Source organism: Podarcis liolepis (assembly GCF_965112155.1).
Source record: "Podarcis liolepis genome assembly, chromosome: 2".
Lineage (NCBI taxonomy): Eukaryota > Metazoa > Chordata > Lepidosauria > Squamata > Lacertidae > Podarcis > Podarcis liolepis.
In genome coordinates, this window is record NC_139555.1 from 56,711,970 (window position 1) to 56,734,964 (window position 22,995).

At 39.2% G+C, this 22,995-nt stretch overlaps 1 protein-coding gene across 8 annotated transcripts in view; it reads left to right on the forward strand.

Annotated features, from left to right (window-relative positions):
- RAPGEF6 (Rap guanine nucleotide exchange factor 6) overlaps positions 1-22,995 on the forward strand; it is a gene marked incomplete at its 3' end in the record, with an annotated part of 139,346 nt that overhangs the window by 2,771 nt on the left and 113,580 nt on the right. For all 8 annotated transcript variants that reach the window (XM_083487941.1, XM_083487940.1, XM_083487945.1 and 5 more), the window contains exons 2-4: positions 18,682-18,752; positions 19,225-19,281; positions 20,971-21,054. In XM_083487941.1, coding sequence (XP_083344067.1) covers positions 18,682-18,752; positions 19,225-19,281; positions 20,971-21,054 — 212 coding nt within the window. The remainder of the gene's footprint in view (positions 1-18,681; positions 18,753-19,224; positions 19,282-20,970; positions 21,055-22,995) is intronic.

Consider the following 22,995-nt stretch of genomic DNA (forward strand, 5'->3'; position numbering starts at 1 on the left):
CTTGGGGTTTAATGTAAATTATGCAAGGCCATTGTTGTTAGGCTGTTATATTTTATTCTCAGCCTGGGAATGTTTTTGTTAAAAGTTCTGAATGGAGTCTTTTGAATCATACTTGCTGTGATTATATGTGGCTGAGAGAGGGGGGCACTATGGGAAGATAACCATGCTACAGTTGGCTCTTTTTGAGACAGGGAAGCATCTGTTCTCTGTTGCTACTTCGGTTAGCAAAGAATCCTGGAACAAGAGCCTTCTAGAAAATGTGTTGAAATAGGACATAGAAAATAGTCGTTGCCAGTAATCTTAATCAATCTCATGTGCATTTCTCACTATTTTGTCTTTCTATAATACTTTGACATTCAGATCTAAGAAATTAGGCTTCACATTACTTCATTTTATGTTTCCTGAACCGGCTTTTTTGGAGACCATACTTGGAAGAATCATTGATTGTAGGGTAGACTGGTTGTTGTTTTTTAAATTGTTCTGGTTTTTAATTTTGTCCTTATCCCTGATTTGCCATCCTTCAGTTGTATCCACTTCCTGATAAATGCACTTGGATCCCAGCGGATATTTAACTAATTGATGGGAAATGCTTCTTTCCCAATTCAGTTGAAGGATAGACAGGGTTAAGAAGAATAATCTTTAATTTCTATCCAGTATGTGTATATGATGTTCTGAGCATGTTTCTTTACTGTTTCTTGTTACTTTTAAAGGGATGAGATGGAAATTGAGCTAACCATATTTGGATAGTAGCAACAGATGCAACTGGATTCTTATTAATCCAGTACTTCTGATGCTAGTGTTGTTTAGTTTCTTGCTGAATATTTGAGCATTCAGCAGTCAAGTTACAGAGATTGCCATTCAATCCCCCCTTCTTTTTTTAAAAAAAGAAAGTTTATAACCAAAACAGAAAACCCAAAGGCTGTATCTGTCTAAAATGGTGTTAGCTAACAGAAGAGACCTGCCAGACATAAAAAAGCTTGCACTGTTCCATAAAAGATAAGCAAAAGATGTTTTAGATATCTGGGAGGTGAATATGAACCTTGGGGTCACTAACTACTTTTGGGTAGTTTGTGGAACACATGCATTGTTAAATCAAAACTTAGTTCACTAAAACTCTGTATTTAAGTAAGTGGTAACTTGAAGCTAGAAACAGTTCAGGTACTTAAGTGCTAAAATGTAGTGGTGGTATAAAATGATAAATCTATATATTCTTCAGTTCAGGTCTGTGTTGGAATAATTAAAGTAATTCCAATGCAAAGTGATAACTTCACATATGTAAACTTGTTGGTGATAATCAAAATTCAGGCTTGACCATTTTTCAGTCATTTCTTCCTCCTTGCTGATTGACCTGAAAGGAATTTCAGGCTTGGTTTTATGTAGGTTGATAACAAGAACTGTTGTATTTGCTGCTTTTAGACAAATAAAACCAATGGTGTACTGCCAAATGTAGTCAAAAGATTTAATAAATAAAAGTTCCTTCAGCATCTTCTGTTCAAGTTTCCTTATTCAATATCTCCCTCAACTAGGCAATAAGCTACCACATACTTGTGGAAATGAAAATATGCTACATATATAGTAGTGACTCTTCTCTTATAGAGCTTTCCTTTTGTGAATATAGAAGCACACCAGTGGGGGTGAGTATCAAAATAGTGAATATCTAAATAGAGCCTAACATCTGACAGAGAGAAATACTTGGTCTCTTATCTCTTCCAAAATGGTGCCATCCAGATGTTGTGGACTACAATTTGGTCCCAGCCAGTAGACAGAGATGATGGGATTGTAGTCGAACAATATCTGGAGGACACAATATTGACTCATGCTGGTTTAGGGGAACAAGCCAGGATTGTAAACCATGACTTGAAGTTGGCTTGCTCTATTATTGTGTTATATATATATATATATATATATATATATATGTGTGTGTGTGTGTGTGTGTGTGTGTGTGTGTAAATACAGCATGGTTTAGGTCAGGCATACCCAAACTTGGCCCTCCAGCTGTTTGGGACTGCAATTCCCATCATCGCTGACCACTGATCCTGTTAGCTAGGGATGATGGGAGTTGTAGTCCCAAAACAGCTGGAGGGCCGAGTTTGGGGATGCCTGGTTTAGGGTGTTTATAGTTTCTCCAGGTTCAGTCATAATAATTAACTTTCTTAAAATAGAAGCAAAAGTTTTCTATCTCATATTGCAGCAGCAATTAAACAAGCTACCGGTACTTTGAAAAGAAAGTGGAAGCAAAATCTTCTGAACTCCTTCTAGTTGAATGGGAAGGGTCTGGGGAATGTGTGAGCCCAAAGCTCACTGCAACTCCTTCTAGCTTGTTTGTGTTGCACTTGGTTTAGTGTGATGTGGAAATGATTTAGTGTTGGATGAATGAGCTTCTGGCTCATGGATTATGGTATTTCCTTTTTTCTCTCTGTTATGACTGCAGTGATGCAATGGGCAGCTTTTACTTCCATTTTAAACTTCTTGCAGTTACTTGTTACATCTAAACCCCAACAAGCCATAGTTGGTCTTAACCATGGCTTATTCAAACAAGCCAACTTTAAACTGTGTCCTATGATTCTGGTTGTTTCTGTAAACCATAGTTAAATATTAGCCACAGATACAGTAATAAACCACAGTTAATTGAAGACTGCAGCTACACTGAGGGAAGAGAAGGAAAACATACGTATTTAATGTTATGCAAAGGCCCATAAGCTTTTATTATATGGGCTACATATGAGTGGCTTAGATCCAAATAAACACATAGGCAGTTTTCTACTCCTAAGAAGGTTTGGGCTTGTGTTTCTCAAATAGAAGTCCTCATGGAAAACCACTTTTGAAACTGATGAAAAAAGGAAATGGGAGTCTGCCATTCAAATAAAAAAAGGAAGATTCTTTGGGGTGTGCTCAGTTCCTTAGTTTGAAGTTTGGTCTTTGAATCTTAGCCAGTACACAGACCTTTGGGCTATCATGCAAAACGGAAGCAAATCATTTCTTTATTTTCTTTAGAAAATAAGCATTCTTACAGTAAGCATTCTTAGCAATAAAACTGGATATTTAGTTAAAACTATGACCTCTTTGGTGATATATTGTAATTCTGTGTATAGTTTGCCTGGAGTAAGAGAACTGAATTGGTAGTGCATGCTTCTGAGGTCAAACTAACATTAATATTTGAAAGATGGTTAGCTGGCCTTCAACAGTTACATTTAACAAGATGGGTATGGCACTGCGCTTTGACATGTAACAAGCCTTTCTCCCAACTTTGAAGCTGTAAAGGTGGGTAAGGATTGTCTTGACAGCTTTGTTGTGATCTGTGTCCCTTCACCAGCTCTGAGGTTGGGTGGAAGAGTGTGTTGATTTGGCAGCTATTTGGTCACTGGCCTGGCCCAGCACAGCTCTTCTCATGTTTCTCTTATGATTGGAGTTGTAGTCCAGCAACTTTGGGAGGACACTATGTGAGCTACCTCTGCCCTTCAGCATTATGTGGTTGATAGGTGGGAAACTGGCACATTAAAAAACAAACAAGCCAGATAAATAGGTAGATACCTTGGCAAGTTTTACCACTGTTTTAACTTCAAATAATAACAGATTGTGTAATAATAGGAATAATATCTGTGACATTTCAGTTATCCCTTTTGTAATTATGTAGTTAGGAATTTTATTTGTAATAACTGTCATAAAATCTATTGGGTAAATTAAACACATTCATGCATAGGTCTCTACCCAAATTAAGGTGATAATTATCAGTGATAGATGCATTACTAGTAGAAGCACTGCTGTTGGTATAAGTTAACCTTGCTTTAACCTATTAAAATTGAAACTATTATGATTGTTTAGTCTACTTTAGGGTTTAATGTGTGATACTAAAATTCATCTAGGTGTTACATATTATTATTTTTTCTTCAGGAGTAAGTTCTTGTTTTTCTGGTAGAGTTCCAATTCTTAACTGTGCAATATGCAAAACATATATGCTAACATGTTGGCTCATGTTTAAAGAGATGGAAAACTTCATGAATGTGTGTGAAATTACCGCAAGAGTGATATTTATCTTTAAAATATAATTGGAGCATTTTTTGGGGGATGGGGGTAATAATAGATAAGTTCTTAAACTAATGAAGGCCTATATGTCCCTATACTGAAGTGCTTTGAAGTGCCTACCTTGTAATCTCGGCAATTTTTTGGGCTACTTAAGACAATGTTTTATTGCTTGAGGCCAATTTTGTAGAAAATCTTTTGAAATATTTTTATTCATAAAGTACACTGGCAGCATGGAAAGCAGGGCCTGAAATTACCTGCAACTTCACTGTATTTCACTAAAATATGAAAACAGGTCTAATGGCAGGTAACATTGGGGCTATTTTTGGCTCAGTTTTATTCAAATAATACACAGTTTAATATAATGATTGATAACATATTTTTTACAATACAAATATATTAACAGTATTCAAAATGCTGTAGGAGATTTCTTTATTCTGTGAGGGCAGAGGATCAGGTTGTGATCCTCTACACGCTTACCTTGGAGTTAGTCCTATTAAACTTAATATGGCTTATATCTGTGGATGAATAGACTTCTGTAAGAGACATGGACAGCAATCCTAACTATGCTTATTAGGGAGTGAGTTCTGTATACCTCAGAGTAAATATGCCTAGTATTGCACTGTTAGATTCCCCTGTCTGCAGGGTACACCAAATGTAGATGTAGAGGAGAGGCTCTTTCATCACTGTTGGCAGTGATAATGCTGATCATATAATACTAACTATGAGGAAGAACTAGAATCTAGACCCCCCCCCCCCGTACACACAATCTGCATTTTACACTTTTTCATTAATTTGTATTACAGTAGAATGCCTTCTAGCCTTGTTGACAAGATATGTGCTACTACTTGAGCATGGTGAAGTTGTAAAAGTAGTACTTAATTTGGCACTGGGACTGATTGAATGAAAATTAACAAAAAATGCATGCACATTTACCATTAACTTTGGTGTATTATGTCTAATGTTTATTAAGAAGGTGTCCAGAAAAAAATAGAATGTTAAGAAGTATTTATTGATCATCCTTATTTTCCTTCGCAACAGAAAAGCATCAGTGGGTATTCGCTTCTTCAATTTTGTAGTGATGAGTTCCGAGGTTTGGATTTTCTGATACAGAACTCTGGAAAAGTAATGGGATGCATTTCTCTTTATTTACAACAAACCAAATTGAAAACAAACACGGGGCTGTATTCAGCTAAACAGTTGTGCCAGCAGGAGCTAGTGCAACAAATCCTGCTAGTGCAATGAGGCTTCCTCCTGTGTGTTCCCCACACTTCCCAATTCAGATCTGAGGGGTTGGGACAGCCCCCCCAAATAACACGCAGGGGGAGGAGAGGGGAGATGGAGAGGACTATCCGAATAGTGCAACACTGAATTCTTCCCACTGTTTGCTACTTTCTTCTAAAAATATGTAATTTTATTTTACTGTTTCAAATAATACTGTATACAGTAGATGAGAATGGGGAACATAAATACATGTCAGCTAGGCTTTCTCTTTTGGTTGCACACTGTCTTTGAAATTACTTTTCTGTTGCAAAAAAGCAGAGTTACAGCTTTTCTGATTTTTTGGAAATTATTTTGTCACATCCTGTTAAAATACCTTTTTGGTGGATTATTGCATGGTTCTTTCTTTTGAAAGACTAATTCCTCTTTCTGCCATTATTTAAAATCATGGAAGACTACTAACAAAGTTGCTCTGGTTGCAACTGTTGTTTTCTGTTTATGCCATTATTATGAATTCTCCTTTAATATACAAAGTGTACCATGCACCCAGATTCCCTAGTGATGAACACTGTAAAAAAGGCTGTAATAAAATTCTTGCTGACAGCATAACAAAAGGCCTGTTGTGCTGTTGCACAGCTGAGCCAAACAGAGGAAAACATCTGCTTCTTGTTTCCAGAAATAACTGGTATTTTGAAGTAGAGGTTTTTTTTTCATGGGTCCAATAACTTCCATGCTTAAATCTTTTAGGTGCACTAAGGAGTTAGTCTTAGCTAATTGTTTCCCTCCATGACCTATATTAATTAAGCAACTTTTATAATTTACTTTTAAAATAAATCATCTGTTATTTCCAGAAAAACCTATCTCCCCAAATAGTTTTGAGCATTTACAAATGTGTGGTTAAAAATCAACGTGAAAATGTGTTCAGTTGAATTTTGGCTTCCTTTAATATAAAAGTTTTTTTCTTCTCAGTTGTGAGGTAGGGATGATGGTATATTTTATCACTTGCATCCTGTTTTGTTTGTGACAAATCCTGTGTTAGGGCTTCCCGTTCTAGAGGTCATAAAAGTCAGCTGGCAAATTTGAGCCAGTGAGTCAGGATGTCCTGAATTATAGGGCACATCCCTTGGAAGACTTTCCTTTGCATAACTGTATGACGGATGTTTTGGGCTGTATATGTATTTGTACATTTCAGTAGCTATCGTGAACCTATTTTCTATATGGAATATATGCTTATAATGGAGCTTTGCTATCCTTCATCCCATATGTCATGAAAAAGAAAGCTTTAGAATTAAAGATGCTTTAATGATTACACTTCCCTGTGTTATGAAGGTAATAGTCTTGATGGAGCTATTTGATACCTGTCTACATAGTTAAAGCAATCTTTAGGATACATCATTGCTCAGTAGGTCAGCCAATGACTAAAGGGGGGGTGAGGTGTTGACCAGTTATAGCATAGCTTAGTGACAAACATTGTCATCGTATTAGGACAATAAGTGATTGTTAAAGTAAGAGAAGCTTCTGCCTATAATACTGTATATTGAATAACTGACTCAAAGGCACTGTATACTTCCCAGAGAAACAGGGACTTCATAACAAGCAGAACTGATTCTCACCCCACCCCGTACTGAAATAATTAGACTGTGGGCTGGTAGTTGTCTATAAGCACATAGTTTTGTGCTTAGTGTGGTGGGAACTGTCAGATGGTCCACTTCTGAAATTCTCAGCTTTTGGTTTAAAAGAAATATAACTTTGGTTTTGAAAGCACATTTTAGTCCTCATTATTGTGTTCAATTGTGTCTCCAATTGGGTAGTATTTACATAAGGGTTTGTTATTCAAGGCTGAAATTTGTTGACTTCCATTTACAGTGGTGCCTCGCAAGACGAAAAGAATCGGTTCTGTGATTCTCTTCGTCTAGCGGTTTTTTCGTCTTGCGAAGCAAGCCCATTGGCGGATTAGTGGATTAGCGCTATTAGCCCTTTTAGCGGCTTATCTGCTGATCTGATCAGCTGATAAGCTGCTTAGCGGCTTAGAAAAAGGGGGAAGGGGAAAAAAACCAGCAGGAACTTGCAAGACATTGTCGTCTTGCGAAGCAAGCCCATAGGAAATTTGTTTTGCGAAGCAGCTCCAAAACGGAAAACCCTTTTGTCTAGCGAGTTTTCCGTCTTGCGAGGCATTCGTCTTGCGGGGCACCACTGTATCCCTTCATTTGTGAAGAGTGCCCTGCTACATTATTGTAATAAATAAAAGCCATCATGTATAGATTTTTGGTCACTCTCTCTTTTGTGGGCAGATAGCTTTGAGTATACTATGCGTATGCTTACTCATGCCAACTGAGGGTGAGTTCTTAGGATCAGAAGAAGGGGTTTCCTGGTGGCTCATTTTCTGCACATCACAGCATAGGACTGGACTTAGGCCTCCTTCTGACATTACCTTTGTGAGAGAACAGCAAAAGCTATTTCAATTCAAAAGTAATTAGCAGGGTTTTCTTAGCTGTGGCAGTGGTACTGTAGAACGTTTACCCAAGCTGGTAGTCTTTTATTCCGATAGCCCTGTGGGGATTGACAGTGTAATATGATTTTAGTTTTGTGATTGATTTTTTAAAAAATAATTTGGAATTCTAACGTTTACGATTTTACATTTATTTATTTTTACTAACTGTACTTGAATGAGCGCTTATTATCCACATCTGTAGAAAAGTGAGATACAGATTAAATGTAGAAGATGTTGAACACTGCACTTGCCTTCTTACAGCACAGTTAAAAAAATACTTTAATTCCATATTTCTTAATATCCCACTGTCTTTTTCTCAGGCAATTTATTAAATTAGGTATCTCTTGCTATGAGGCTGATAGGGTAGGTTTGTAGTTCAGAGTCTTTAACTGGAAAAAGTAACTTGTGTTCCAGTCAAAACCTGATTAGTGGGAATTGAGTATCTTTAGAGAAGCTTTTAGAATTATCCGTCAGGATTTTTTTTAAAGATGTAAGGGATGAAAATAAAATCATTTTTCTTACTCTTTTATGGAAGGTTTTGTGAATCTGTGCTATAAACAAAATAGCTGTTTTCAAATATCTGTTGGTGAAGGTTAGGTGGTTTTTAATAAACAATATTCCACTTTTATATGTAGGGAACACAACACAGTACTACAACTGATAATTGGAGCTGGGCTCATTTTACGTATACATCCTTGTACCTAAAAACTAGTCACTTTTTGCAAGAACCAGCTTGTTAGGCTGGTTAGACCCATCAGCACTTCTGAAAAAGTCATGAGAGAGTTCTTATTACAGTGAAACAGCATTACCAGTTTAGAAAAAGAAATAATAAATTTTGGTGGTCTGTAGAAAATCACATATAAACTGGGATAGAATTTAGTCCTTTTATGAGGGAATCTGGATTTATTAACACTATGCCAGTTCTGTGCTAACCAGCTGCCTAAATCTAAGTTGGTACTGGGGAAGCACTTGTGAGCTGCCCTGACAAAGCTGTTTTGTCCTTCTTAAAGTGAAAGTAGTAGTAGGCTGTTGAGAATGAAAATAGTTTAGGCAAACTAAGGCCCGGGGGCCGGATCTGGCCCAATCGCCTTCTAAATCCAGCCTGCGGATGGTCTGTGAATCAGTGTGTTTTTATATGAGTAGAATGTGTCCTTTTATTTAAAATGCATCTCTGGGTTATTTGTGGGGCATAGGAATTTGTTCATTTTTCTTCTTCAAAATATAGTCCGGCCCCCCACAAGGTTTGAGGGACAGTGGACCAGCCCCCTGCTGAAAAAGTTTGGTGAACTCTGGTTTAGGGTTTAATTCTATGGAACAGACTGGATTAAGACCAGAATCTCAGCCAGAAAGTTTACATGTGCCTCTCATCATAGGTTTCAGTTTAAAATTCTCTGGATAGGGTTCTGAACAAAATGCTTTCTTCCAATTAAGGTGATCAATTTAAAGCACTAAATCTGCTTAAGACATGCAAAATACTTGGAACTTCTGTAGTACATAACACATAATTAGTAAACGATTTAGCTTGTTTCAGACCTTTTTGGAAATCAAGAACAGGCTGTATGAAAAAACTGCCACCAGTGCCCCACTTTAAACATTTGTTGCCAAGTGGTTCTTCTGTTTGTTCTCAATGTTTGCATTGTAAAAATATTGTTTTTTATTGTTGTTACTATGGTTTGGTTAGATACCATAATTTTTGGTCCAAAGGTCCCAAAGAGATTCAGACCTCTTGTAGATTGCCATGTCAACATGACAAACTACACACACGTTACAAAAGTCATGAAGAAAATGTCACATTTGGTAATGGCCCAAACTCATATTGGGAAATTGGAGGCATTATGTTATGCCAAATTGATTAAAACAGAATTGGTAATAGGATGGATGGGCGAGGCCCACCAAAAGGCATTACTGTGACAACCAGTGAGACTGCTTACTCTGCAGTGGCACCCTGCCTATGGAACCCCCCCCCCCCCGAGATATATGAATGACATTGACTCAGAGTTTGGCATCAGTTGAAAACTCTCTTAGTCCAGCAGGCTTTTATTGGGACTTAATCACAGTAGTGTTTTTTTTTATAAAAACATTACTGATGTGGCTTTTACCTGCATCCTGACTCCAAGAGATGGATGCAACTGCAGTAGATAAGGCCTAGTGCAATCCCAAGCTTATTGCTTAAAGGAAGCAAGTTTTCAGCATGTCTTTAGGTTTCTATTTCTTGTTATCAACTACTGGGTTTTTTAAAAGCAAAATTAAAGCAGAATTTTGTGCCTGTTTTATATTCCTTAATAAATTGCTTGTCTAAATCTGATTTCTAAGTGAAAAACATTTTGCAGGTTTCTCTGGGTGACTTTAATCATGTAATCAATGAATATTAAATATTTTGTACAACCAAGGGGCTTACTAGGAGCCCTTTGCAAGTATGCAGAACTTGTGGTAGTACAAGAAGAGCAGTTTGCTTTCTTAGAGTAGTTATGACCAGGGTCCTGAAGTGCTGAAGTAAACTTATTTTCATAGCCTTCAATGTGGTTACTACATTTCCAGCAAAAAAAATAAAAATATTAAGAACTATTTTTAGAAGTGGGCCTCAGCAGGAAGTAAAGGAAATCAGATAGGTTCCAGCCTCTGCAAATTAAGCAAAGGGGAAGTAAACACTTAAAAACATTATATTCTTTCTGATTTTCCATACAGTCCTAAAATATTTTTTTGCCTCTAAATTGTGTTGAATTGCTTTGGAACGTACATGCTCTTTTATCTAGTTGAAATGATACGTCAGCATCATTTAGATTGCTAATAGATTAGAGCCACACACCCCACCTTCTATAACCAGAAATTCCCTCTTCCTCCACCTGAGGACTGTAGTGCTGGTATCCTCTCAGTCTTGCTGATGCCAGTGTGCTAGTAAACATTGGAAACAGATGTCCTTCCACTTTTAACACCTGCAAATGGTCTTGGCAAGCAGCCTCTCCCTTCAAATCCTCTTCCTCTGGTTTACCTTTAGTTGAAGGTTCCCCACAGCTGCCTGGCTTGAGTGGAAGTTACCTCCAAAATGGGTTGAATGCCCTTTTGGAATCTTGTTTCCTTTCATTGTTTGTAGCCTAAGAGTATTTTGATAAAGGTTCCTTTTGGATATAACCTGGGTATATAGCATCTTCAAATTTTCTGAAGGACAGACTGGGTAAGTTATGTCCGTTTTCGAGAATCACACTAGTTCTTCTGAGCCCAAAGGTCTATAATGACCAGGGACAATCAAAGCAGGGTCTTTAAGCCATATCAACCCTCCCAAGGCCTTTATTCTCGAAAAACCTTATCCTGGGCTTCTGTTCTTAAAAAATTATGCTAGGTAAATTCCCACACAGCACCATAGGCTGAAGGCCATGGACAAAACCTAGGGCTGGATATGCCCTATATTTTACACCTGGTATATAGTAGCAACAGCATGTAATTATACTGTACAGTATCTGTAAAACCTGCTAGTGGGAGATGCCAAAGGCTATACAGTACCGTGTTTCTGTAGGCATGTTTAGGATTAAATACTGTAAGATCTTAACAATTACTATTTTACAGTATATTTAAATGTTCAGTAGTTTGCTGAGAAGTTTTCTGTCATTAAGTTTTAGCTAAGACTCAAATCATCCTGTCAGAAGAAGGGCTGCAATTAGCGAAAAGAGAGAGACTCTTCTCTTTGTGACGATTCAGATGCAGTATCAAATCATGGTGTGCAGTGTATGTGAACAGGTAGTGAGAAACATCTGATCTTTCCCTCTACCCTCCATTCCATATGATCTCGGTTGAGAAAAGACAACATTTTGTCATTTTGTCAAACCATGGTTTGCATACAACTGGAACAATTGCAAATGATAGAAGTAAATACTCAAAGGACTGCTTGGCATTCTTCAGGAAGAAGCTGGGCAGTCAGTTTTTGTGGATATGCTAGCTCTGGATTTCCTGCATTGGAAGTGTCATTGCTTCCCCAGTCTTCACGCTTCTGTGAAAGGGGAGGAATTGTGGATGAAAGAAATGAGGAAGCATTTTAGCCTGAGGTTCCTCACTAGTGATATGAAGAATGTTCTCTGCATATATGTTTATGTATAATATGTGTGAATGCATTTTTATTGTATACTACAATGTGCTAAAACTAGTCATAGAAGTTGGCACTTACATATAGCTGAGATCCAAATGTGGAGATGCTCAGCAATTTGGAGGCTTTTGATTAATATTTATGTAAGAATCCATGTGTTGAATTTGTGTATAGTGAATTAACTAATTTATTCATTTTACCTTTTTGACTTTTTCCCCTTCCCCCTGATCTCTTGGCTCAGGCAAAGTTCAGCATCCCTCATTAGTACACAAGAAAGATGAGTTTAACAAGCTCCAATGTGGAGCCTTAATTCTTTTAAAAGGTTCAGCAGACCATATTTGATTTCAGAGTGGGATATCTCATAACCCTTACAGAGCAATATAGAAGATTTGTCACCTATGAACTTTGAAACTGAAAACACAGCACATAACTGGGTAAGGTGGAAGGAGCTGTTGGAGCTTATCTTTACAAGATAAGAATGGGATGCATTATTACTATTAATAAAGTGTTATCAATGTTCATGATAAAAGTTTATCAATGTATCTGGCAAAAAATCAGGAATATACGCAGGGCATGGAATCTAGCGGCAAGTGTGCCTCCTGTAATAAATTGAAGCTGAATCCCAAGAAGATGGAAGTTCTGTGGGTTGGTGGTTCTAGGGTGTGAGAATTAAGCAGATGCAGTGTTGTGGATGGGGTTATACTTCCATTGAAAGAGCAGGTTCCTAAAATATATTATTGCAGAGGAAAACATCCCAGGCAATAAACTAGGAAGTACAGAATCCTCCTGCGATAAATCTCAAAAGAAATAAAGGAAAAAGTCAATCTGCAGGACTGTGTAATACTATAAAGACTTCTAGTTATCTAGAACATATGAGATATCTCAAGAACTAATAGAAATGCTTGCTGCTAACTGTCAAAAATGTGGATATGATGCAACAAAGAGATAAGGATGCAGTTGAGAATTTTGCCACACAGACTGTACTAAAATATTCTGGAGGCTTGCAGATGTACACCGTAGCATGCAAAGGGAGAGCTGTGTCAGACGCCAGCAGTAGGAAAAATATGCATGAATTGCCACAAAGTAAATCAATTTTCATGAGCTTGCTGTCTAAATTGACAAAGGAGCAGAGGAAGTACAGTGAACATATGCAAGACAACAACAACAAAAAAGATTTCACAATAATGATACAAGAATGTTCTCAGCCTTCAATTCATGGGAAAGAATGGGGGCCTGTGTTACACACGGACTTAAGGAAACACCAATAAAATTCATGATTGACATTGAAGCACAACTGCATCCATGAGAGAGAATACAGGAGTTACAGCTTAGGGCACAAACTGATATGTGAATCTACAAAAACTAGTACAGTAGAATGAAAGTGGGGGTGGGGCTATCACCCTTTTGGAGTGCAGTGTTTAGTGCTGATAACAATGAAAAATGGCAAAATCCAGTTTTTAACATGGTAAAGTTCCAACAGTCACTAAACCTAATAATAACCACAATGACTGTACAATCTACAGGAACTCAAAAGGGAATCTTCAGCTAACTTGAGGGCATGGGATGCACACCAGGATGCTACAGGGTCAAGCTAGTTGCAAATACTGTGCTCGTTGTGAATGTCACATACAACTGGTACCAAGCCAAAAGTCAGTATGAGCTTCTGTGTATGGAGATGGTTGAAGAATCTTCAGAATGAGTTTGTTTTGTGGTTGCAGTAGACCCTGCACCCTGCAGTACAAAATAGAAATCTTGAGATCCGAACAAATAATGCAAAAACAAACCTGCCTGTACTGCTCAATGGGTCGGATTCAGAGCTTGCTCTTGCTGGCAGTAGCATTCCTTTAGTGAAGTTCCAGTTAGCATGCCCCATTGACAGAAAGGTGGCAGGGGAGGTGATTTTATGCCAACTTTCCTATGCCTCTCAAACACCTGGAGGAGGGTGTTATAAGAAACTGCAGTGGAGGAGGGAAAACAAAACAGGATTCTTCTGCTGGATTATAAGGGGTCCTTCTGTTCATGTAAGGCAGAGTCTGGATCCAGTCCTATGCCAGTGGAAGCTTCAAAGTTGAAAGCTGTGTTGTAGAGAATGAGCTTTGTCCCTTCCATCTTTTTGTTGCCTTCTAACACATTCCCCCATTTCCCCCTCTGGCTCTTAATCCTTGTACTGAGAGCAGAACTAAGTATGGTTAGCCTGGATATGGTTGCCCTAATAAAGTACCTCCGAGCTACCCTCAGCAGCTTGAATCACTCAATTTTCTTTTCTTTTTATTGTTTTACTTTTTCCAGTATGGCTTTGAGATTAATGGGTGGTTCATGCAATATTCCCTCCTTCTGTATCATGTGACAGCTCCTGCACTGCTGTGGAAAAAAACACAAAACGTAAAAATGGCAATTTATTATTTTGTTTTGTTTGCAGTAGTTTGTATCCAGCATTTTCTGCAAGGAGTTCAGGGTCTTGTATATAGCATTATCTCAAACCCCATGAGGATTGTTAGACTGAGACAAAAAAATAGTGGAATGGTTCATACAAAGTGGGCCACAAAAGTACTATGATACAGAACTCATGGGTCGCACATTACCTTGTAGTGTGTGGGTGGGGGGAAGCAAGGCCAAAATTTAATGCCCCCTTAGCCCTTGCTTCCTACCCAAAGCTGGCTAAGAAAGGGTTCAAGAGCCTCCCCCATTTCCTTTTCAAAGCTAGGAAAGTACTAACTAGGCTTTGGGAAGGAGGCAGAAGGACTCTAGGATTCTGTCAAAGCCCTCATGCCTCCTTCCCATAGCACTGGGCTTTGGAAAGGCGGCTGGGAAGGATGTCAAATGTTGAGGGCTGCCAAAAAAGGCATTGTGGGCTGCTTGTGGCTTTCAGGCCATGTGTTGGACCACCCTGGTTTAGACATTCACTGTATGACTGTGTTCTTTGCGACAATTGTATGTATGACCTGAATGGAACCTGGCAGAAAAGCCTTCAGTGATACTTACTCCAAAGTATGCATGCATAGGATTGCAGTCTCAGCAAGACTTGCCCAAGACACAGAAAGCTTCATGGCCTGAGCGGCCATTTGAACAGATGTAATTTCCTGTGATCCACAGTGGTGGACTGGTAGGACTGAATGGTGACCAGCATGGATGGGGAGAAGGATTTATCAAAGGGGGGAAATCTGCACTGTATATTGTATGTGTTGATGCTCTTTTTTCAGTGGTTTTTATCCAACTCTCTCACAGTTCTTATTCCCAAGCATAACTGATTGACACCATTCTAATATGTTTAATGGAGGCATTCTCTTAAAAAGTGCTCTTTAACGGTTTCATTTTGTCAAGTGTCAATGTTGAATGAAGTTGCTTGGTCTTCCCACTAGGTGGCTCACACAAGCTACAATTCATCTTGTACTTCAAATGTATAGAATTGTCATATTTCAGAACTAGTTTTTAAAACAATCTGAGAAATTATGGACAACAGTCATCAGATCCTAAAGTGAAGTAGAACAATACTGTGGTAATAAGCAGATGCTGCTTAAATAGCACAAAATTTAAAATTTGTTTGAAGCAGTACATTAATGTCTAATAAACTTGTGTATGGAGTACGAACAGCAGTTGCTGACCATGGCTTGTTAAGGAGAAGCAAGCTATGATCCAGGTTCAGATGTAATGCCAAGCAAAGCTTCGTGGCTTATTTATTGCTTCTGCTTGCAGTGATTAGAAGCAAAAAGCAACTGACTGGGCAGAGTGCCTGAGTCATCTGTTCATTCATTGGAAGCAACTAACTAACGATGACTTAGCATGATCTATAAACTAGAGCAGAGGTTTGATTCAAAGCATAGCTCAGTTTCTTAGCTGCTTTGCAACATCAACTCTTGTAGCATAACTATTTGCAGTACAGTTCCAGTGCATATGATTTGGTGCCCTGGAATAGGGAACACTTTTTTGGGCTGATCCTAAACATGTTTAACTAGAATAGAATTCTTCTGAAACCAGTGATACTTGTTTGTATGTATATGAATTTGTTTTAGGTATACTATGCATTAACTAGGAAAGATGTTAGGAAATAACAGGTGTTAGGCGATCCCTCCCTCTTAGGCCTGGGTGGAAGTGCCTGCTGCTGAGCCACTGCCACCTGATTGGCTGAGCCTAGGCAGGTCAGTGTGTGACTGATTCTTCCTTCTCAAACTCTGGTCTTTCTTCTCTTTGTGCCCCATCCTATTCAGGCTTCCTTCTCTCAGTAGCAGGGGTGGGAGGGTGCTGAAGACTTTATTCCCTACCCCACCATAACCAAGTAAAGGAAGCCTGTGGGTTTGTCTGTGCCTCCCCTCCTCACCACTGGCACTGAGAGAAGGAAGCCCGTTCTCTTAGTGATGTCTAGGGGCATGAAGTGGGGCAAGACTTCTGGGTGGTGATGGCGCAGATGATGGTGAAGGGGAGAAAGCATTTCTGTCTTGCCCATACCTGTGGCAGCAGCAACAGGGGAAGTGTGGAGATGAAGAGGGTTATCTCAAGCTACGGGGCAGGGAGGTTGGGTGAGATCTGCCATCATGCTTTTCTCCTCTCTTCCATGCTGCACCCCTGCTTGCCACCCCCAATCTGCTGCTCAGGGCATGCGCCCTGTTAGATGCAGGGCTACTGCAGAAGAGGAATGTGAGGTGAGGAGCAAGAGGAAAAGGGCAGAGAGCATAGGGAGAGGAGACTAGATTTTAACCACAGCATGGGCCTGGGAGCTTGCAGAGACAGATTTTTCAGTTCTTAAGATGAGAAAGGGGTCAGAACTTTTTTCAGCCATGGGCCGGTCTACCATCCCTCAGACCTTGGGGGGACGGACGGACTATATTTTGAAGGAAAAAAATGAACAAATTCCTTTGCCCCACAAATAACCCAGAGATGCATTTAAAATAAAAGCACACATTGTACTCTTGTAAAAACACGCTGATTCCCGGACCGTCCGCGGGCTGGATTGAAAAGGCAATTGGGCCGCATACGGCCCCTAGGCCTTAGGTTGTCTACCCCTGCTCTAATAAGCTGTGTTTGGGGGTGAGGGAAATAATGCAATATGGATATAGGTAATGAGAAAAAAGTGTTGAAAGGAAGTGGGACCCACTGAGTGGTTTGAAAAGATGAGAAAAGTAGTAGATGCAGTGAAAGGAATACAAAGCGAAAGTTAGACTGGGTCCAAAACTGCACACAGGACTTGTTGAGACAGTTAAGTCAGTGCATTGTTGGCAGGAGGAAGTGGCCAGGCAGTCTGAGGTTTCTGTATCTACAAAGCAGACAGTTCCAGGATTTTTGCAAGTTGTGGCTTCTCCTGTCACTGCAGTGTTGCTTCCTGGCAAGGCTAAGAGGATTGTGGTAGAATGAATTTCGCTCTCAAATTGTGAATTAAGCATCCAGTACATTGTCTGAGAAATTCTAGCATGGAAGATGTAACTAAGTAAAATGTCTTTTAGAACATCAGGTCCCAAATGAAAAAAAAATTTTTTTTGCATATTTATAGATTGTGAGCTTGTGGCACTGACAGTGGCACTCCTATGGGGGAAAAATGTTTCTGTTTACTGAAGTCAAATTTTATACCACATTTTCCACAAAAAGCATCCACAAAAAAGTGACTAATCATCAATATTTTGAAAGACAAAACCAACAGATTGTTGGTCCATCAGACAGAGACAGGTTGGTAGATTATAATCAGAAATTTATACCAGGTAAATTAGAAGTTAAACAGCTAAATGAAATACTTGTTAGAATGAAAAAGCATTGAGGGGTCCACAAAAATGTAATTCGGAGGGCAGGCAGATCTATTGGGACAGTGAATTCAACAAACTGGGCCAAGCCATCTCTTGCATGCTGTTGCTAAATGTACCTCAGATTTGGGGTGTCAATAGAGCTACCCTGGTAAATCTTAAAAGACAGACACATCGTATGGCAGGAGACCGTCCTTGGGTATCCTGGCCCTAAATTGCTGTCTGTCTCTTGGAGCTGGCCATATAAATTTTCATAGCTTCTATGACAGGGCATGGATGCTTACAATTTTGCTAGATTTGAAGTCCCAGGTTCCTATTAAAAGTGCGACAAATTATCTTCATGCACTAGTTGCAGAGAAGACTTGCTAATTGCAGCATATTTAAAAACGTAGGTGAATAAATCTTTCTATGACAGCAGTATTTCTAGGTAGGAAGAACAAGTTGACAAAGAGATTCTGAAAAGGACTAACCCGTGAGATTTAGGTGTTTAGCCATTCACCACTGGAGCTCTAAATCACATTTTGACTAATAAGCTCCCTGACAAGTTGCTAACACCAACAGAAGATAAATGACATTTTAAGCAGTAACTTTTCCTTGGTGATCTGAGCATGACTTTGTTTTATGAGTGGTGAAGCATTCTTGTGTTTGTTACATCCTTTGTATTCCTGTCTGCCATGTAACTAAAAGTTATTAAGCCAATGTTGATGCCACTGAATACATTTTTAAATTTAAAAAAATGAATTATATCCTTTAGAAAAAAATATTATAAGGTGGTTTACAATAATATGTAAATTAAACAAATTTCTGATGATTATGGCTTATCAGTGGCACACCCTGCCCAACCTTTTTCCATCACTTGTAAACTTATCTTTCCCTTCATTCCTCTAAACAGAGCCCTGTAGTAGAAGAGACCTTCAGGTACACAAAAACACTAAAAAATTTAGTCCAGTATGTTTTGAACAGAAGTCTTTCTCAAAGGCACTCTTGAACAACCAGTTTCAATCTGGTGTCTGCATACTGTTGATAAAATTTTAGGTTTTCCTTCCCTCTTTATCCCTAGACTGGCACCCTGTCCATTACACTGTACTAACTAATGTACTACTCAAAATTCTGTTGCTGAATATAACATTTTATTTTATTCTTTTCAGGAATTAAATACTATCTACTACTATCTTCATGGAATGGACATACTGTCTCATCTCAGGGAGCATCAGTTAAGGTAAGAGCAGCTGGGCTAATGCAAAAGTGATTTTGGCTGTGCTGGTGAGAGCATTCTTTGCATTCAGGCTTGCAATACTTGACTGTTTTGAGGTAAGATTAATCTTTCTGATTTTGTAAGTAAGAAAGCATGTATGCTCTGTTTTCTGCATGGAACCTTTTGTATGATGCATTATGAAATATAGTCTGACATGTTGTTAAAGTAAAAGACTACAAATCGTAATGTGAAAATGATAATCACAATTTGTCCAGGGGTTCTAAATATTGTATTCATTCTTGGGGGATCTGGGTTTAAATCTCAGCACACCGAATTCTCTTAGCTTTAATTCCTCAATGATAAAGCAGGAATATTAATTTATTACCTTCTTGAGCACTGGTATTGCATAGAGGAGAACTGTATACAATTAATAGTGCACAATTATCCAAAATATGATAAGCATGCTTCATAATGATACTGAATTTCTTTTTCTCAGAATTATGACTTCCAGTGCACGTTACAAAAGGTACGATGGAAATCAAGTTTTGTTTTGGTAAGTGCACTTCACCATTACCTAAACTGAAAATTTAATACATCTAGGGCAGTTCAACATTTATTTAATTTCCTTAACACAGCTCATAAAACACATTCTTGTGCAATAGTCCCATATTTTTGCTGTGTACTCTATATGGTTTTGGCGTAAGTCATATGAAAACATTTCAGTACATCATATGTGCAGACTTAGGGCATGAGATTTCAAGAGATTGCAATTGGCTCGATGGAGCCCTGTCTTTTCCTCTCCATTTATCTCTGATCATGGATGTGTACACAGACAAAGCCATTAAAGGAAAAAGGAGGTGTGAGAGCACCTTGTGTTTCCACTCCACTCCTTTCTGCTTCATGCTTAGATAAAAGCAAGGTTGGTAGAAAGCTGTCTAGGGCTATGCTTCCTAGTAACACATACTTGCTAATAACACATATGTTCCCTTCTGCTGCTGGTGGTGGGGGGTGGGGGTGGGATGTGGTAGGGAAAAACAGGAGTGTACTGAGATTATGGAATTCTTCACACAGATGCTGTGCCTTCAGTCGACTGGACCATGTCCTATTTGATAGTCATTTAGTAAATTATAAATAGTAATACTCAACATTTATGTAGCACTTTCAAGTTTACATATAGAGTGGTACAGTTGGCCTTGGTGAAGATTTGATGTTTTCATCCCCCAAAAGTTTTTGAGTTGAGTTTCCACTGAAATGAGGCTGCATTTTAATGTTGTACTTTAATCTTGTTTCTAAGTTGTATTTTAATCAATTGTTTTTATACTTTTTGTTAGCCTCCCTGAGCCCGGTCTTGGCTGGGGAGGGCAGGGTATAAATAAAAATTATTATTATTATTATTATTATTACTACTACTACTACTACTATTACTATTATTACCTCAGGTTACAGACACTTCAGGTTACAAACTCTGCTAACCCAGAAATTGTACCTTGAGTTAAGAACTTTGCTTCAGGATGAGAACAGAAATCGTGTGGCAACGGTGTGGCAGCAGCGGGAGGCCCCATTAGCTAAAGTGGTGCTTCAGGTTAAGAACAGTTTCAGGTTAAGAACGGACCTCCAGAACGAATTGAGTTCTTAACCTGAGGTACCACTGTACTTTCAATGCATTATAATCCTTACAGCAAACCTGTAAGCTAAATCAGAAGTGTTATCCCCCATATTTCAAATTCTGAGGCCTAGAGGCTTAGAGGGAGTGGCTTGTCTAATGCTGCCTATTGATTTAATAGCAGATACAACATCTGAACCAGACACTTCTGATTCATACTTGGTTTTGTAGCCACTTTGCTACACCACCTTTCTACCCTTTCTTTAAGAGCTGACCGGAAGACCCAACTGTTACCTTAGCTCTCACCAGAAGGTTCAGAACCAAATCCTTTTTATTTGTATACTGTTTCTTTGGCTCAAGCAAGTTACAAATTCAAAGGAATTACACTACTCTCAAAATTATTTACCTTCTGTGACTTGTCCCCAAAAAGAAACTGACACCTTGGGACAGAGCTCCCATGTTTAAAGAGCTTCACCACTTGTTATATATTTGAGAGGCTCTCCTTTTCATGTTTGAAATTTGCCCTGATAGGGCAGTAAATGGCGAAAGACATGCTTTTAAAGCTTTGATTATATGTTTTAGATATATAGTGCACTTCACACTGATAGGATGTAGCTAATACTTGTTCCTTTTCTTTAGCTCAGACACTATTGCAAGATGCTGGTATATTCTTCTTTCTGGATCTGTGCTTATGAAGGACTCCATGTTTTTGCCACCTTGCAGGTATGTAAGAAGTTAGCATCTTCTTTAGTACAGGGGGGAAACCCATAAAACTGGATGCCTAGTTAAATACATACTTTATAACACTAGATTTTCAAGTATGTAGTACCTAATTTTGATAAGCTATATGGTAAATCTTTCATTCTCCTGTTCAGATATTGTTTCTGAACTTGGATAATTGGCATAAACTCTTCATTTTCCTCCAGTTTCTCTTCCTGCTTGGTCCATCCATCTTTAAATTTTCCCCAAGGATAACTGCCAAGAGTACTCATTGTTAACTCCTTTTCTGCCTTTAAAGTCAGACATGGGGAGTCTGAATGGGAGCTAGCATTTGTTACCAGCAAGCTCTGTGCATGGCTCCCTGTTTCCTTTGTGTTAAAGGTAAGCATAAATCCCTTGCATAGTTTGACATGTTAGCCGCCATTCATGCCTTTTTCTCTTGAGCAGTGTGTATGGCACTTACTCTGCCTGAGTAGAAAATGTAAAGCAGGGCTCCTAGTTTATAGCCCACCCACCCACCAGTCCTATAATGTCTTAGACAAGATGAATGAATACACATTCAAAATAATTGATTTAGGTTTCCTTGATAGCATTAATCTTTGGAAGTGATAATTGTGTTTGCTTATGAACATTGAAGTAAATGATTATTAAAGGTAAAGGTAAAGGTACCCCTGCCCGTACGGGCCAGTCGTGTCCGACTCTGGGGTTGCGCGCCCATCTCGCTTAAGAGCCCGGGGGCAGCGCTGTCCGAAGACACTTCCGGGTCACGTGGCCAGCGTGACAAGGTGCATCTGGCGAGCCAGCGCAGCACACGGAAACGCCGTTTACCTTCCCGCTAGTAAGCGGTCCCTATTTATCTACTTGCACCCGGGGGTGCTTTCGAACTGCTAGGTTGGCAGGCGCTGGGACCGAGCAACGGGAGCACACCCCGCCGCGGGGATTCGAACCGCCAACCTGACGATCGGCAAGTCCTAGGCACTGAGGTTTTACCCACAGCGCCACCCGCGTCCTAAATGATTATTAGCTTCTGCCTATTAGGGAATATGAATTTATCTTGCCTATATAGCATGAATTGCACCACATTTTTTATCCTTTATCACAAGGCAGATAGTAGTAGAGCTGTTCTGATGCAGTAGCACCCAGGCTGGGTTGAACTGTCCACAAGAGTTTTTCAGGTAGCTGCTTTTTGTAGCAATTAAATTATTGCATAAAAATTCATTGAGTCAGCAAACCAGATTGCATCATCTTAAAATTCTAAATAGAGTGAACAAAAACACAGTATAGCATGTGCCTCAAACTGGGTTATACCTCCCAGCTGCCTTTTTGCTCCCCAGCTGTTCTAGATGGGGCATTACAAAAAGAGGTGCCCCTTCAGCTAACAGTTTCTCAAGCTCTTTAAGGCTTTATATTAAACTAACACCTTGAAATTTGGCTCAGTGATGTACTGACAGATCTTTAAAAGCTAGTGGCACATGATTGTGTGCACAAAAGCCTATCGACACTCTGGTTGCTGCATTTTGTCCCTGGTGCACTTTTTGAACAGTCTTCAAGAGCAGACCCAGGCAGAGTGAATTGCAGTAGTCTAGCCATGAGATTATTAGAGCACGGATAACCATGACTTGGCTTGGTCCAGGAATGGTGGTAGATAGCAAACCATCTGTTGCTGAAAAAAGGCTCTCCACATCATCCATGCCACTTTGGCCTTAAGTGACAGAATACCACATTCTGTATACTTTGACCCACTGTCTCTCAGAAACTAGCCCTGTAGATAGGAGTGAAACCACCAAAATCACGCCCTCAACTCCTAAACCACAGGGCCTGCCCATATCATGGCTGATGAAATGAAAAGCTGCCAAGGAAGCAAGGAGAAGCAAAAGGGTTGCACATAGGTAAATGAAAGCAATTACAGTACTAAAATAAGGCCTGAAGCCCAATTGAAACGGG